The 15,265-nt window shown below is 41.5% G+C and overlaps 1 protein-coding gene across 3 annotated transcripts; it reads left to right on the top strand.

Moving 5' to 3' along the window:
- Window positions 1-139: 139 nt before the first annotated feature.
- camsap1a (calmodulin regulated spectrin-associated protein 1a) lies at window positions 140-15,175 on the top strand. Of its 3 annotated transcripts, XM_079487221.1 has the most exons (20): window positions 140-531; window positions 1,355-1,512; window positions 4,229-4,491; window positions 5,191-5,352; window positions 5,599-5,679; window positions 6,198-6,230; window positions 6,403-6,462; window positions 7,153-7,294; window positions 7,378-7,517; window positions 7,603-7,699; window positions 7,804-7,969; window positions 8,222-8,295; window positions 8,382-8,466; window positions 9,194-11,153; window positions 11,263-11,399; window positions 11,662-11,849; window positions 12,728-12,827; window positions 12,935-13,050; window positions 13,169-13,287; window positions 13,604-15,175. In XM_079487221.1, exons 2-20 carry the CDS (start codon window positions 1,356-1,358, stop codon window positions 13,895-13,897), a joined length of 4,374 nt encoding a protein of 1,457 aa, XP_079343347.1. In that variant the 5' UTR covers window positions 140-531; window position 1,355; the 3' UTR covers window positions 13,898-15,175. The 3 variants fall into 3 exon arrangements, with proteins under 3 accessions (XP_079343347.1, XP_079343348.1, XP_079343349.1); XM_079487222.1 differs by lacking the exon at window positions 6,198-6,230; XM_079487223.1 differs by lacking the exons at window positions 6,198-6,230; window positions 6,403-6,462.
- The last annotated feature ends 90 nt before the right edge of the window (window positions 15,176-15,265 follow it).

The following is a 15,265-nucleotide window of genomic DNA, read 5'->3' as shown; positions in this document are numbered from 1 at the left end:
GGTACTTAATATATTTTAATACGTTTAATAAATCTAAAAACCTCTAATGTTTTAATTTATCACTTAAAAATATAACAAAGTCGAAGGCAGACGTTGAAATATTTATCACCAGTCCTGTGCGTGTGCGCGGTTGCAGGACGCGCGCATGCGCACCGGGGCTTCCCGAGAGCGCAGATATCCATAGTGACAATAACACCGGGCCAGAATCCACCTTACGTCATGGCGTCTCCCCATGACAACGGCAGCGAGACAATGTAACGGCGTCCGGGTGGCGGGAGATTCGCGAGCGAACATGCGATTTTGTAACATTCGTTTCAATTGATCGAGCCGTTGACGTCATCATTCACGGAGAGGACGGCGGCGCGTCCTGCGGATGTCATGTAGCGGAGGCCGCGGCGAGTCGGATCGCGTCGCGTTGCTGGGCGGGGAGGGGAGAGATCAGACGGCCCGGAGATCTCAATTAAAAGAAGCATCGGGAATATTCTCATGCCTTTGTGAAGCCGCGCGAGTGGATTTGACGCGGGGCTGAAGGTAACTGTACCTGTGATGATGACAGGTGCACATATATTCGGTTTCAATGATAGTAAACAGCTCATTCATTCGTTCACATCACGCGTTTGCTCGTGTCTATCTATCTATCTATCTATCTATCTATCTATCTATCTATCTATCTATCTATCTATCTATCTATCTATCTATCTATCTATCTATCTATCTATCTATCTATCTATCTATCTATCTATCTATCTATCTATCTATCTATCCAAAAACTGCTTTGTCCATCCAGATTCAATGTTTGCTGTTAATATGAGTGTGATGGTTTATCACTTTTATTATTGATAACCGGGCAATGCATAGTATTGAGTTATTCTTGGACATCCGTAAAACATCTTTATGTCTTATGTCAGAAGATGCCAAACAGTGTCCAAAGGCATCAGAGAAAGAACCCGTGGTATAGACTTTACATATTACAGATGAAATGAAATGGTTTAAAGATCACAGTTTTCCTTTCATGTCTTGTCGTCCTACTGAAACACAAGTTTGGGGTGGTGCATTAAGAATTCTGTTCCTTTGAAAATGAGAAAAGGTTATAGTCTACACTTTGATTGATATTTACATAAATGCATTATTAGCTGGCAGCTGCTATATAAGTCGTCCACCATATTGGAACAGTCAAAGCCGGTCAGTAATCCCTCAAGAGCAACTATAGTTGTATGTATTAACAAATATTACGTGCTCAACTAGCACAATACAACAAGATGAGTCATCATTTTAACCACGTCTTTCAGATGTAGTTCATACATTATATTGTAAATCTTCTAAAGCCTTTGTGTGTGTGTGTGTGTGTGTTTAGGATGGATGCAGGTGCTCTTGCGGGTGGGGACGGAGGTCCCAGGCGAGTGGATTCGGTGGATGGAGGTCTTGAAATTGTGCCGCTGGAAATGTATGACTCGGCCCGGGCTAAGATAGAAGCAAACCTCCGCTGGCTGTTCGCCAAAGCTTATGGTGAAGGTAAGAGAATATCCGGTCCTGGGCACAACACATGGCTTCTGTGTTTCTCTGAGATGACTGCAGTGAGATGTGAAGATCCTGAGCTTGTGACAGTCAGTGTACAGGGTCGGTTATACTTGGGAGGGATGAAATGACAACTGAATCTTGTAATGTCAACACGTGTCCTTAGAGACCCTTTCTTCCACGGCAGCTTCAGAATCGAAGGTCTTTCATTGCAAAGCTCCATTATAGATGTTGAGTGTTTGGACAGCTAGACGGTACTGAGGAGGGCGTGTGTGTTCTGAGTCTAATCGCTGTGACATCACTAATCCTTCAGACTGAAATAGCTGTATGTGAATGTGAGAGAGAGCACGATTGTGTCTGTCTAATGTTTTATTGCTAACTTCGGTCAAAACATTCAGAGACCACCATAAAATTATTCCAGTTCTTATCAATTTACTATTTATGTGTGTTTTGGTGAATGGACAGTCATTTTTGTTTACTACTGAAAACATTTCACCTAAATTCCAAATATCCAAATGTTGTTTTTATTTGCAGAAAAAAACAACTGGTCAATACTGCAATACTTGAATAGTGGAAAGAAAACAAGTTCATATCCATTTTTGAAGAACATGAAACTTTCCAAATGTTTTTGTAGAAGAAATCAAAAAGTAATATTTGATGGAATAGCTTGGGCATTCTTTCACGTGTTGTTTGAAATGACCAGACACTGGACTGGAACAGTCTCAATACATGTAGAAATGCAGATTAAAGTGATCTCTTATTTTGATTCTTATCTGTAATATATTTTAAACACGTTTTGAGGACTTGTGTGCAAGAAGAGCTTTGTGATTATTCCTTATAGATTATTCTACATTAATCATCAGTAAGTATTCTGATCTAGTCTTTGACCTTCATGACCTCATGAATATGAAAGATAGAAACAGATTTGCAGAGGCGGACAGAGTTCACAGCTTCATTACTTGAGTAAAAGTACCCTTGCTAAATTTGACTCAAGTACAAGTAAAAGTACTACACTCAAAAGTCTACTTAAGTAAAGTACAGATCCCTCAAAATGTTACTTAAGTACTGTACTCGAGTAAATGTACTCCGTTACTGTCCGGCTCTGCGGATTTGAATGAAACCTGAATTGATTTAAATGAAGCAATCTCATTTAAAGAGGTCTGATCCTTCGTATTCATATTATCAGTGCATTGTCCAAGATAAATGAACCAATCAAAACAGCCGTTAAATAATTGACACGTCACTGTTAAACCGCACAATATATACATGGGAAATGTTTATTATTTGCAAGGTGATGACTGGTCTTTTCTCAATAAATTAAACACAAAGTGAAGCGAAACCGTACCATGATAGATAATGCATACAGACGTTACAGAAGTCTGAAAGGTCCAGCAAAGTACTAAAGACATGTTTACATTGGTGCATCAGCTCATAGTGGCTCAATTGATCTTCTTTGAAGGTCTTAAGTTTAAATGAACTTCTCATTTAAAAGATTCTACAACAAGATTGCTTGGCTATCAGCACATTTGGGTTTGCTGGTGTGTTGTATTGTCCAGGGTGAAACAGTTGATCCTTTACAAGGGAAACCCTCAGCGTGTGTGTGACCCATTTCCGACTGTCAGCCTTTATTTATTTATGAGAAGTGGAGCACACCCATTCAGCAGCAAACGTACACACATACACACACCATTAAAAACTCATGCCACTTCAGGAGATGTGTGTGGTCGTTTCTTTGGTTAAAGACAGTGGTACCGTGGTAATCCCAGTGATTGAGATCTGTAAAGCACACATTTCCTATTAGACAGTCTGATGCTGTTAATCTTCCTAGGCTTTAATCTGATTGGTTGACCTTTGACTTCCGAGTTAAGCAAAACCTCAGAATGACCCTGGTGGAAGAGAAAATGAACATACGCGCACAATGAAAATAAACCTGTATGTCAAACAAACAGATTAACAATGAATTTCACCTGATATGACAGAATGAACAAGAGCTGCTTGCCAACTCAGCTGTGTATATTTCCTTTGTGTTTGTAAATCAAATAAACAAGTTCAGACACATCAGTCAAACATTTTGTCGCTGTTAAGGTCATAGTTAACTGTGTCATCAGCAAAACCCATGTCGAGAACTTTCTCTGGAGGTGTTTGGTTCAGCGAGTGAGAGTTTAGCCCTTGACGTGTGGCTAAAACCTGATAATCTCAAAATCACCTGACACGGTGTGTGTGTCATTCCCATCATCCTCTTCATCCCCACCAGCTCCACACTGCTGAAAAAAATATAATCCATAAGTCAACTCAAGTCAGCTTTATGATTTTCATTGTTACAAAGCAGCTGTACAAGAAAACATTGACTATAAGCAAAAAAGGTTATGCAAGTCAAAACACAGGTCAAATATCAGACACACTATAAATTCCTATATGCAGTGTTAATTAAATAAAACTATAAAATAATTTTTTTAATCCTTTATTTAAAAACATTTTTCAATTACAATTAGAACAGACAAATAACGGACCATACATGCAAAAAAACCAAATAAATAAAAACTTAAATAAAAAAGAGAACTACTATTAAAATAATAATTATAAGTACAAAAAATGCAGATAATAATGATTTAGTTCAGTGTCCAAAAGTATTATAGTGACAGCTATTTGTAATGTAAACTGGAAACCAGTGCTGTAAGAGAGAACTGTCTCACTTTTCTTGTCTCTCTCTCAGAGCACATCCCCGCAGACCTGAGGGACCCGTTCTACACGGATCAGTACTGCGTGGAGCACATAAAGCCTCCGGTCCTGAGCCTCCTGCTGTCCTCAGATCTGTACTGTCGGGTGTGTGCGCTGCTCCTGAAGGGAGACCACGTGTCGACTCTGACCTCCCATCAGGCCGTCATCCAGACGCTCGCACGCCGGGGAATTTATGTCAGAGAAGCGGACGACACGCCCGTCTCCCACGACGACCTCTCATCCACCCCGATCAAGATGGTTGGAGCCATTTCACTTCTTCCCCGAATATAAAGCATCAATGAATGTCCTTTTGTTTGTGTGTTTAACAAATGTTTGTATGAGGACAGAACCAGACACAGTATGACCATCTGTTCCGAATCTGCCGGAGTGTGTAAATGTTGTGTAGTCAGAATACACAGTTACTAGCAACTGTTGTTGGAGAAAGAAGGTTTAGAAAGGATTAAAGTTATTGACCAGCATGGACGTAGGCCAGACGACACTGTAAATGAACCAAACTCATTTTGATTTTAAGCCCGACTCCATATTTGACCGTACGGTTGAGTTACGTGAATTTCTGTCAGTACACGATTCATAAAGTGATACGTCACGGATGCTGTGTGTTTTGTGTCGAGTGGGTTTTTCCAACCACAGACACAAAGACTCCTCATCTCGTCATTACAATGATGGAAATGGACGTCCGGTTTATAGACACACACACACACTGTTCTGCATCATGACTCTGCATTCTGACAGTGTGTGTTTACCATTATAGAGAGAGAGAATGAGAGAGAGCGTATAATGATTTGATCAATTTAATATAGCTGATTCTGTGGTGAATTGTATAGGGTCAAAAATCGATTATTATAAGAAATTATTGTTAAGAAATCCAGTTGTAGATTTGCTCTGTTCTGTTCTTCCGGAACATAAATGCATGTGAACATCTGTGTGTGTGTGTAGAGTTCTCACATCCCGCTGATCGACGCTCTGATGATGGCTTACATGGCCGAGATGATGTCGATGGAAAAAGTCGTGTCGAGCGTCAAACGTTTCTCAACCTTCTGCGCTTCTAAAGATCTTCCCTTCGACATGGAGGACGCCATGCTGTTCTGGATCAACAAGGTCAGTCATGAAGCATCTGTTGAAGTACATCAAACTTCTTTAAAAAGATTTTCCCTTAAAGCATGATATGTCATAATTCATTTACCCGTCTGTCCGGTCCGGTTCCTGTTTTGTGCCAGTGGGACACAAAAGAAGATATTTTGAGAAATGTGTCAGGGGGTATGTGTCCATGCGATGGAAGTCAAATGTTGCTTTAAGTGGTTGAAATTATATTTTACAAGTAAGCGAAACTGTTGTGTGTTGCAGGTCATTTTGAAGACCAGAGAGCTTTCTGAGAAGGAATTCAAAATGAAACAGCCGCTGATCGATTCGCCGTGCCATCAAAAGGTCTGACCAACCCGAAGCCTCCGAACAAGTTCTTATCATCTAATAGAAGATGAACACCCAGACAGTTAGCATGTGGACCAGTTTTGTCTTTAAACTCTGTAGTGTATAGTCTGATCATATTTGAACAGATCCGATCCATCGATCTCTTTCTTCTCTGCCTCGTCTTCTGGCTGTCTTCAGAATGGAATACTTGCATACTTCTTGCTTGTCTTTCCTTTTTTGTGCAAATTCGTGTAAAAGCGTCTTAACTTTTGGAAGTACAATTAAATAAAATCTCAATTAGGAGGTTATAAATACCGGTGCACTGGACGTCGAGCGCATTGCAAATGTATTTCAGCTATTTGAATTATTCGCATACTGATCACATACGTAGAAATACAGTATGAGTAGTAAGCTGGTATTCCAGTCCGAGCATAGCCTCTGTTTCTCTGCTCAACATTTAACCGGCTGTATCACCTTTGACCTGTTCTGTGCTCCTTCTGTTTGTCTCTTTGGCCCCGCCCCTTCCTGTCGGATAGTCTCCCTCAAAGTGGTACTGGAAGCTTGTGCCTGTAAGTGCCACAGCGCCCCCTGTCTGTCTGCTGGGTCATTTCCTGAACAGATGACCGTTTTACTGTCCGTGTGTGTGTGTTTGATCAAAAAACATTTCATGAGCTCATCTCTCTGTCCACGTCATCTCTCTCTCTTCCTCTGTTGTTTTTGTTTTGTCTCTGTCTGTCTCAGCCCGATCTCATGAATGCTTTGGCCCATTGCATGCTGGAGCCAGTGGAGTTCTCCCGTGTGGTACAGTACACACAGACAGACGCACACGCACTCGCCCTTCCACACCTCCATCCATACATCACACACCATCCCCTTTTCAATAAATAACATAAATTACTATTGTCACACAGATGATAATTTACTATGCAAAGCTGATTTGTGATGATTTATAAAGGCAAGCGTTATAACAATAGAAGATTATGGGAGATCACCCAAAAATGAAAATTCTGTCATCTTTTACTCATTTTACTGTTTGGTAAATTGGTTGGTAACCGAACACCATTCACTTCTATTGTACGGTCACAAAACCAATGCGTGTGAATGGGTGCCGGTTAACAACATTCTTCAAAATATCTTCTTTTGTGTTCTGCGGAAGGAAGGAAGTCAAACTGAGTATAAGATTACAAGAATTTTCATTTTTGAGTGAACTATCACTTATAAAAAGAAAAGCACACGTAATGCAGACTCTGAGTCTGTATGTGAAGTATTTGGAGATAAATCTGAAGGTATTTCAGTGTTGTCTTGCAAGCATTGTACTGTCATTTCAGCTGAAATTCATTCAAGTTCAATGTCACCGTATATGTGTCAGTGACATTTTGAAGAAAAATAATGTGCATGACAAGAATGTTTTTAAAGTGTGTGTTGTGCGTGTGTCTTTTAGTGATGGACATGTGTTCCTTGGGATGTAAATCTCTCTCTGCTGTCTCTCAGGTGCGTTACCGTAGAGATCACCTGTCTGGACATCCCGTCCCACACCTGACTGTGATAGAGGATTTGATGAAGGATGTGTGTGATGGGGCGGCACTTTTAACAGTCGTTCACTTCTACTGTCCTGAATATATGAAACTAGACGGTACACACACACTTTAATAAATGTGTCACAATATCTGTACATATGTCCATAAAATACATCATTTTCATTTAAATGTTTTTTAGATATATGTCTGAAAGAGGTTGCCTCGCTGTCAGACAGTGTGTATAACATTCATCTGCTGAAAGAGTTCTCCGATGAATATCTGAACAGATGTTTTTATCTGCACACTGAAGACCTGCTCTACGGCCCACCTGTGCTGAAGGTCTGAACATCTCCATCCTGTGTGTCTCCTTAACACAAAACTGATAAAAATCTGATTTTAAAAACGGTCCTGTTTTTTTGTCCAGCAAAACGTGATGGTTTTTATTGCTGAGCTGTTTTGGTGGTTTGAGGCGGTGAAGCCAGACTTCGTGAAGCCAAAAGACCTGCAGGAGACTAAAGATGGTGAGAACGTCCGAGAATCTTTACATCTTTTTGATTTCTTGCTGTTTGTCATAGACATCAGTATCTTGAATAATGTTTTATTGTTTTATTTATCAATCTGACAGTGAGAGCATCACTTCAGCCAAAGAGTTGCCGCCCCCATTTGCCCATATCCAATGCCACCAAACGTAGCTTCATGACATCATCCCCGTCAGCTGATTCGCTGGCGATGGTCGTCTCTCCCGATGGTTATATGAGGTACCATTTACAGCCTGAGGAGTCATTGTGTGTGTAAGTCTGTTTGCTGTTCTGTCTAATATCATATTAAAAATACATTTAGCATTTAGTATTTTATCTTTTTATACGTTCTTTTGTCTCGTATGTTGTAGTATACCATGTATGTAGCGTTATATCATCCATCCTTTTCGTCGGTATTGCTGTTAGCCTTTACAAGTCATATATCACTCGACAACACTAGTTGTGCGTTGCAGTTTGTCTTTGTGTAATCTTGTGTTTTATAAAGCTGGTGTCTTTGTCAATCAGAACTAAAGGAATCCCCTCCCATCCGCTCCTCCCACTACGACAGAGACAACCGAATGAAGGCGAGGAGAATTCAGGTAGATGCTTTCTTTTCAAGGTTTTAGGGCAGTGTTACGCATAAATGAGTTATGTTAAATGTTTTTGTATTATTCTGTGTGAACAGAGGTGAGGAACAGATCAAACTCTTTGTCTCGTATGGATGGACTCATGCTTGGATCCCAGCTGGCATGGGCAGAAAGGAAACACAGGTGAGGGTTGATGTGGTTTATATACATGAAAATATCCTGAATCATCATCCTGGATATTCATGTTCACTTTAACAAGTTTTGGGTATTTTTTACATATCTAAAACTTCATATATCAAGATACATTTGAATCAAAAGTAAAATAGTCTTGTTTTCTGAAAAAAGGTCATCATAATTTATGAAAAGTTTATGCTTGAATGGGGCTAAAAATAGCTGCAAATGGGGTAAGAGTAAAATAAAATGTAGTTTTACCTCTTAATTAAATACTTAATTAAATTTTGTTAATATTCTTTTGACCGATTTGAGCCTAATTTCTAAATGTTAGCAATACAATTTCAAAGAATAACTAAAGCTTTTATTTCATTTTTTATGTTTATATTATTTTTATAAATACTTTTTGCATTATTGGTTAAATATAACGACTTTTTATTAATAATAATTTATACTTGTTATGCATTTTATGTATTTATGCATACATTTTCTCATTACTGCAATGTGTCTTTTAATTTCCATTATTCTCGTGTTATATTTATAACAGTTTATAAGAACAAAAGCTTCCATGGTATAATTATTTTTATCAAGTTACATATTAAGAAAAAGATTCTACATGTTGGATAGGAAAAGTTGACGCTGGTTTATTTGCATCAAAATATTGTCAAAATAAAACCCAGTGAATAGTGTATGGAAGTATTTAGAAAGAAACCCATCCTGTTGCTCCTCTGATTTTCAGACCCATCTCACAGATAGAGACAGAATGGGAACGTCTATGTGGCGATGATGTCAGCTTGGCCCGTTCCATCAGTAAGGACAGTTTAGCATCCAACATCATCTCTATCACTCCACGCCACCGCATCAATGGCCAGCCCTTGCCCCAAACTCATCACTGTGACAACCATGAGGAAGAGGAGGAGCTAGTGGCTGTCATTAACCCTGTGGCCGAATCTAGTGATGCCCGACCTGAAAGTTTCTTCAAGGAACCGTTGCAGCCAGCAGTTCTCCGACCAAATAAAGAGAGAACGGGCATTAGTAAACGGGAAGAGAGTGGCGAGGGACACCACAGGAAGTCTTACACGCCAACAGAAACCTTAATGAATCGGACATTCACGCCAATCAACAACAGAGAGCAAGAAGAAACACGCACACAGTCCCCCACTCGTTCTGGAAGTTTCTTCTTGCACGACGACGCAGAGTGTGTGATGGGCAGTCCGGTGGGAGGCTGGAAGGACGCTGCTTCGGATTCTGAATTCGAGGAAGACGACGAAGACCAGGATCTTGCCAGAGCGCTGCTGATGCATGCTGGGAAGAAGTGCATGGGACGTGGATATGCAGATGAGGAGTCTATTAAACTTCGCGAGGACGTTTGCCTGCGGGAGCGGGAAGATAAGGAAGGCACAAGCAGGCAAGCGAGTCCCTGTCCTAGCGTGGCATCGCAGGCCAGCAGCACATCGATGGGTCGCATGACCAGCTTTGCCGAACGCCGCAGACATAGAGTCGGATTGCCTGATGGTTGCAATAGCACCGCCAGCTCGCAGACAACCACACCCGATGGGTCTGAAAGCGCTCAGTTTCCCTCTGACATGAGCCCGGGCACGCCGGTGGCGGGTGCTCGACCCGGCCTCGCTTCTGAAATTGTCCACCTGCGCATGCAGCTGGAAGAGAAACGACGTGCCATAGAAAAGCAAAAAAAGAAGATGGAGATCCTGTCGGCACGCCAGCGGATGCAGCTGGGAAAGGCGGCGTTCCTGCATGTTGTCAAAAAGGGGAGAAGCGACACGTTGCCACACCCGCTCAAACAGCAACTCCCACCCAAAGAGAAAACGCTTGCGAAGGATGATGCGTATGTGGAGGTTTTAAAAGCGAGAGCGAAGAATTCAGAGCAGAGTCCGGATAAAGAAATCCCAGTAGTGGATAAGAACAATCGCTTGAGTGTCATGGAAACGAGCGACGATGCGGGAGATTCCGGCGGAGAGCCTGACCTCAGCGAATGTAGCCGTTCCATCGAGCTCCTGAACGAAGCCATCGGAGCCATTCAACAACAAATGATGCAACTGTCCGTCCAACAGGATTTGCTCATAAAACAAGCCGTTCAGTCTCCACAAGAACAAGCAACCAAAGTGAACACTGTGCCGCCCTCGAACGAACACGAGGCTAAGCCCCGCCTCTCTGTGCAATTCACAGAGACCCTTTCCACGGTGACGAAACGTCCTCCCAGGCTTAGCTCCAGTCGTACGCTAAGGACGAAACCTACTGAACTCAAACTGAGCAAAGACAGTCGCACCACATCCAAAGGAAACACACCGACCCCCAGTGGTGACCCCAGACCCTCTCCGGGCGGCAGGACCCCCCGGGCTGAGTATGAGGAGGAGAGCGGGGCTAAAGACAATGGGCGTTGCTCTAAATCAATTATTCGAAATACAACATTCAGAATGCAAGACACCCCGAACCGACGCTCTGACAGTCTCGAATCGCCCCAGACGGAAGTCTTTGTTGTGGAGCCTTCGGCTGTCGATCTGATCTGGGACAGGAGTGAATCAGGAGGCTCTGGGAACGAGAATGTTCCAGTTCTGTCTGAAGAGAACAAAACAAAAGCCCTGCTGATTGAGGTGGACCTATCAGACCTGGCCGATCCATCGGAAACCAGCACAGAACCTGATGGTGAACAGAAGTCTGGACTGGGTTTCTTCTTTAAGGTACCAGAACATTTGTGTGCTCTGTTCTTATGAGGTAATTCTATTCTGTAAAATTCATAGTTGTGATGACACACATCAAAGTGAAAGATTTGTGATTTGATGTTTAAAGGATGACCAGAAGGCAGAGGACGAGTTGGCTAAGAAGAGAGCAGCGTTTCTCCTCAAACAGCAGCGTAAGGCAGAAGAGACTCGGAAACGTAAAGAGCAGCTGGAGGTGGAGTCAGAACTCAAACGAGATGAAGCCAGGTACCAATAACAGTCCATCTGACCTTTGTGTTCGTCAAAAGATGAGAATGAGGTCTTCAAGTACACCATAAAACTAAATTGTGATTAAATGAACGGTGATCTAGACAAAAAGGGGCTCTGATGTAAGAATACCGAACATTTTTGTTCTCCAACCACATCGGTTTGTGTTCTTCATGTCATAGTTTAGATACTTTTACACATTAAAGTAATAATAATAATACAGAATGCTTGGGTGTGGCTTCACCTCATAAATATACGACAGACGGAAAGCCGAGGAGGATCGTGTGCGTAAAGAAGAAGAGAAGGCTCGGAGGGAGCTGATCAAACAAGAGTATCTGCGCAGGAAGCAACAAGAGCTACTCGAGGAACAGAGTGTGGCCAAACCACGGCCACGGTCCAGGAGGCCACGCCCCAAATCACTACACAGAGCCGGATCCTCCTGTTCTGCTCGTAAGAAATCTGCTACTCACGTGTTTACTATTATTTGATACAAACCTGGGATCTGACACACTTTTGCAATTATTTTTTTTGACATATTCCTGTTCTTATTGTGAAGAATTTACAAGTGCGTACTATTCTAAAGAAAGAAAGGCATTGAATACACTTACAAAGTAAGCTATTTTTAGAGTCAAACTCACATTCAGCTCTGACGATATTCTGATGTGACGCAGCCACATTTTACCCAAAATGTCCTATTTTTTTATTTTTAAAGATCGCTTATCACACGCAGTTTCTGCAAATCTCAAATTGATCTTGAGTGCCTATACAGTGCCTATACAGTGCATACGTCGTAGCGTATTTAGTTTGATCAAATTTATAAAAGAGAGATACAGCTGTACGATTATTTCTGGAAAAACACGAGCTGCTAAAGGTGGGACTAGCACACAACACATCATCACATTAATCCCTTCGTGTTTTGTACATTATGCATGTACCCAGACGTATGACTCGGTTTGACTTACTGCGTGCAGTTCATGTCCAGCATCTTTTAGCGCTGTGACCGCGCCATCTATCAGTATAAAATCTCCAAATCCAGCGTTATAGCCACTGTTTATACCGCCAACAAACAGACAAACCTAAACTTAAATGGAGAAATGCTTCGTCATACTTCCAACTCGTTTTTTAACCAGTTGACCGTGTTAAGCAAGGGAAGCCAGCACGTTCAACACTGTAAAGAAGTCAAAATGCATGACATAGCATGATACCCCACCTTTAAATATATCACTGTACAAAAGTAAAATGTTGACTTCAGTGCTATAGATTTGTGCTAATATGCATAATGTATTTACAGTTGACCTTTAAATCTCTCTCTCTCTCTACCAATCCAGCGGTTAGTCTGTGTTCTGCTCCGTCAGGATCTTCTCTATCATTGGCTTCTGCTGCTACTGAAGGTGACAGTGTGGCATCAGGAGGGGCCAGTTCACACAGGTGACTTCCGCTCATCTCAAAGTCTCTGTTTCAAACCATAGTGAGCGGTCTTGCTGCAGGTCACATCTTAACATTTTCCCATCACATTAACTGTGTGTATGTTGCAGGGGGGAATCTGTGGAGTCTTTTTCCACGTTAAGTCGAAATGCGAGCAGGAACATGGAACGAGACTGGGACAACGGATCAACGGCTTCATCCATCACTTCTGTAGCGGAATACAACGGTGAGATGATGCACAGTATACTCATGGGACTATATCAGTATTGACCAAAGTAATCTGCCTAATCAAACGTCTAGTGAGTCATTCAAAGTTTGTTTGTTTTTGGTTTACTTTGTTTTAGGGCCAAGATTATTTAAGGAGCCAAGTGCGAAGTCTAACAAACCGATCATCCAGAACGCCATCGCTCACTGCTGTCTGGCAGGAAAAGTCAACGAATCCCAGAAAAATGCCACCCTAGAGGTGAGCGCGGTTACCGTGACAACAAGCATCCTGAATAACTTCCTATTGTACTGCTTTTAGCAAGTAACTTCAAAGCAGAGCTAGAAATATTAAATGTTTTTCATTTATTTTGAGATTGAATGTAAAAGTATACAGTATGTGTGATCGACAGTTTAATGCGAGGTGCGATTAATCATGAACATTCACAGAGAAGTGTAATTAGCTATTTTTTAGCTATCGATTGACAGCACTAGTTTCTATACATAAACATGAACACTTTACAGATAGACAGGATGTTAAACATTTAAATGGCATTTCAACATTCATGTATCCACAGGTAATCGAACGCTGCGAGTCCAACCACCTGATCATACTCTTCCGTGACGGCGGATGTCAGTTCAGAGGACTGTACACGTATTCCCCTGAAACAGAGGAGATCCTCAAACTCAAAGGGACCGGACCTCGATCCATAAGCCGGAAGATGATCGACAGACTCTACAAATACAGCTCGGACCGCAAGCAGTTCACCGTCATCCCCACCAAGTCGATCTCGGCCAGCGTAGACGCTCTCACCATCCACAGTCACCTGTGGCAGGCCAAACGCCCGAGCACCTCAAAGACAAAATTATAACCTGCTCATTGGATTGCACTGCTGCTTTCTGATAGGCTGCTGGGTCATATTCTAGTCTCTTAACCAATTGCTGACGAGCAGGCCTCCTGATTTGGTCCACGAGCTTCTCAATTCACTTTTCCTAGTGGACTCTTGCTTTCCTATTGGTTCCCCTGGCCTCTGTGCTCCGATTGGCCGCCGCGCTGTGATGTAAGCAGTGCTGATGAACTCAGAATAGGTGGAGCCTCTGTTTGATTGACAGAGTTAACAAATGTGTTTTAGAATGACTTGAATTTCAGTGTTTTTAGGCAGAAAGCTGCATGTGGCACTTTTCTGCTTGACGCGCATTTGGTTTTACTGTAGTATTTATTTATGATGCAGTTACAAAAGACTTGAATCATGTACACGAGGTCATCGCAGGTGTTTATGACTGTGTGTATCGATGCATTCTGTATTTTGAGTTTCTCAGACCTCTCCATGTGCTGCTTCTCATAAGTGATGCAATGTATGAACAACATGAAAAGGGGTGCGTGTGAGTGTGTGTGTGTAGATGTTGAGCTTTTCAGTGTCATGGTTTCAGAATGGTATTTCATGTCTTGTGTATGTTCACACTAGCAACTGACAGTATTAATGTACTTTTCTTCACTAAAGAACCAGATTGTGATAGAAACACATCACCACTGAATGTGTGTGTGTGTGTGTTTGGTAAAGAATGTATGCAGCCCAGAGACTTCTGTGAGCAGGGGTTTCTCTTCAATGTGTTTGAATTGTACAAATCGTTGCTTTATCTTTTTCCTTATTATTATTTACCATATATTTATTTTAAGGAACACTGAACTTTAATAAATTATAGATTCAAATGATCTATTTGTCGTGGGGTAAATAATGCAAATTCAAGTTTGAACCTTCATTAACACACAACCGGAGACATCCTCAACATAATTTATATACAGGCTTTCAAGGAAATGAGCGTGAATGAATAATGACAGAATTAAAAAATGTTGTACTTTCAAGTGCACTAGGTCGCATGAAACCCACTACCTACTTTTAAGGCACAGAAAGGGAGTAGTAGAACAATAGAAGTACATTTCTTAACCTTCTATTATCAGAAATTTGCTATGAAAATGAAGATGTCTTTCATATTGCTCTTGCTAAGAGCTTTACTCACAACATCCTGTATCTCTCACTGCGCCGTTCATCTCTTACATCATGTTTCACTGAATTCAGCAGAGCTTCACATCAGCAGCTCATCACTGCAATGACGGAATGTGACACATTTTAATAAAGTTTCTATTTCATGAAACCACTTGTTTATTAAATAAAATTGGCTTCCAAATAAAATATCGTTTTTGTAGTTAAAATAAACTGAAATCAACAGTGATGAAGAAC

Source organism: Barbatula barbatula (genome assembly GCF_947034865.1).
Source record: "Barbatula barbatula genome assembly, chromosome: 22".
In the NCBI taxonomy this organism is placed as follows: Eukaryota; Metazoa; Chordata; class Actinopteri; order Cypriniformes; family Nemacheilidae; genus Barbatula; species Barbatula barbatula.
The sequence above is the reverse complement of the archived record's forward strand: the minus strand, read 5'-3'. Positions and strand labels throughout refer to the sequence as shown.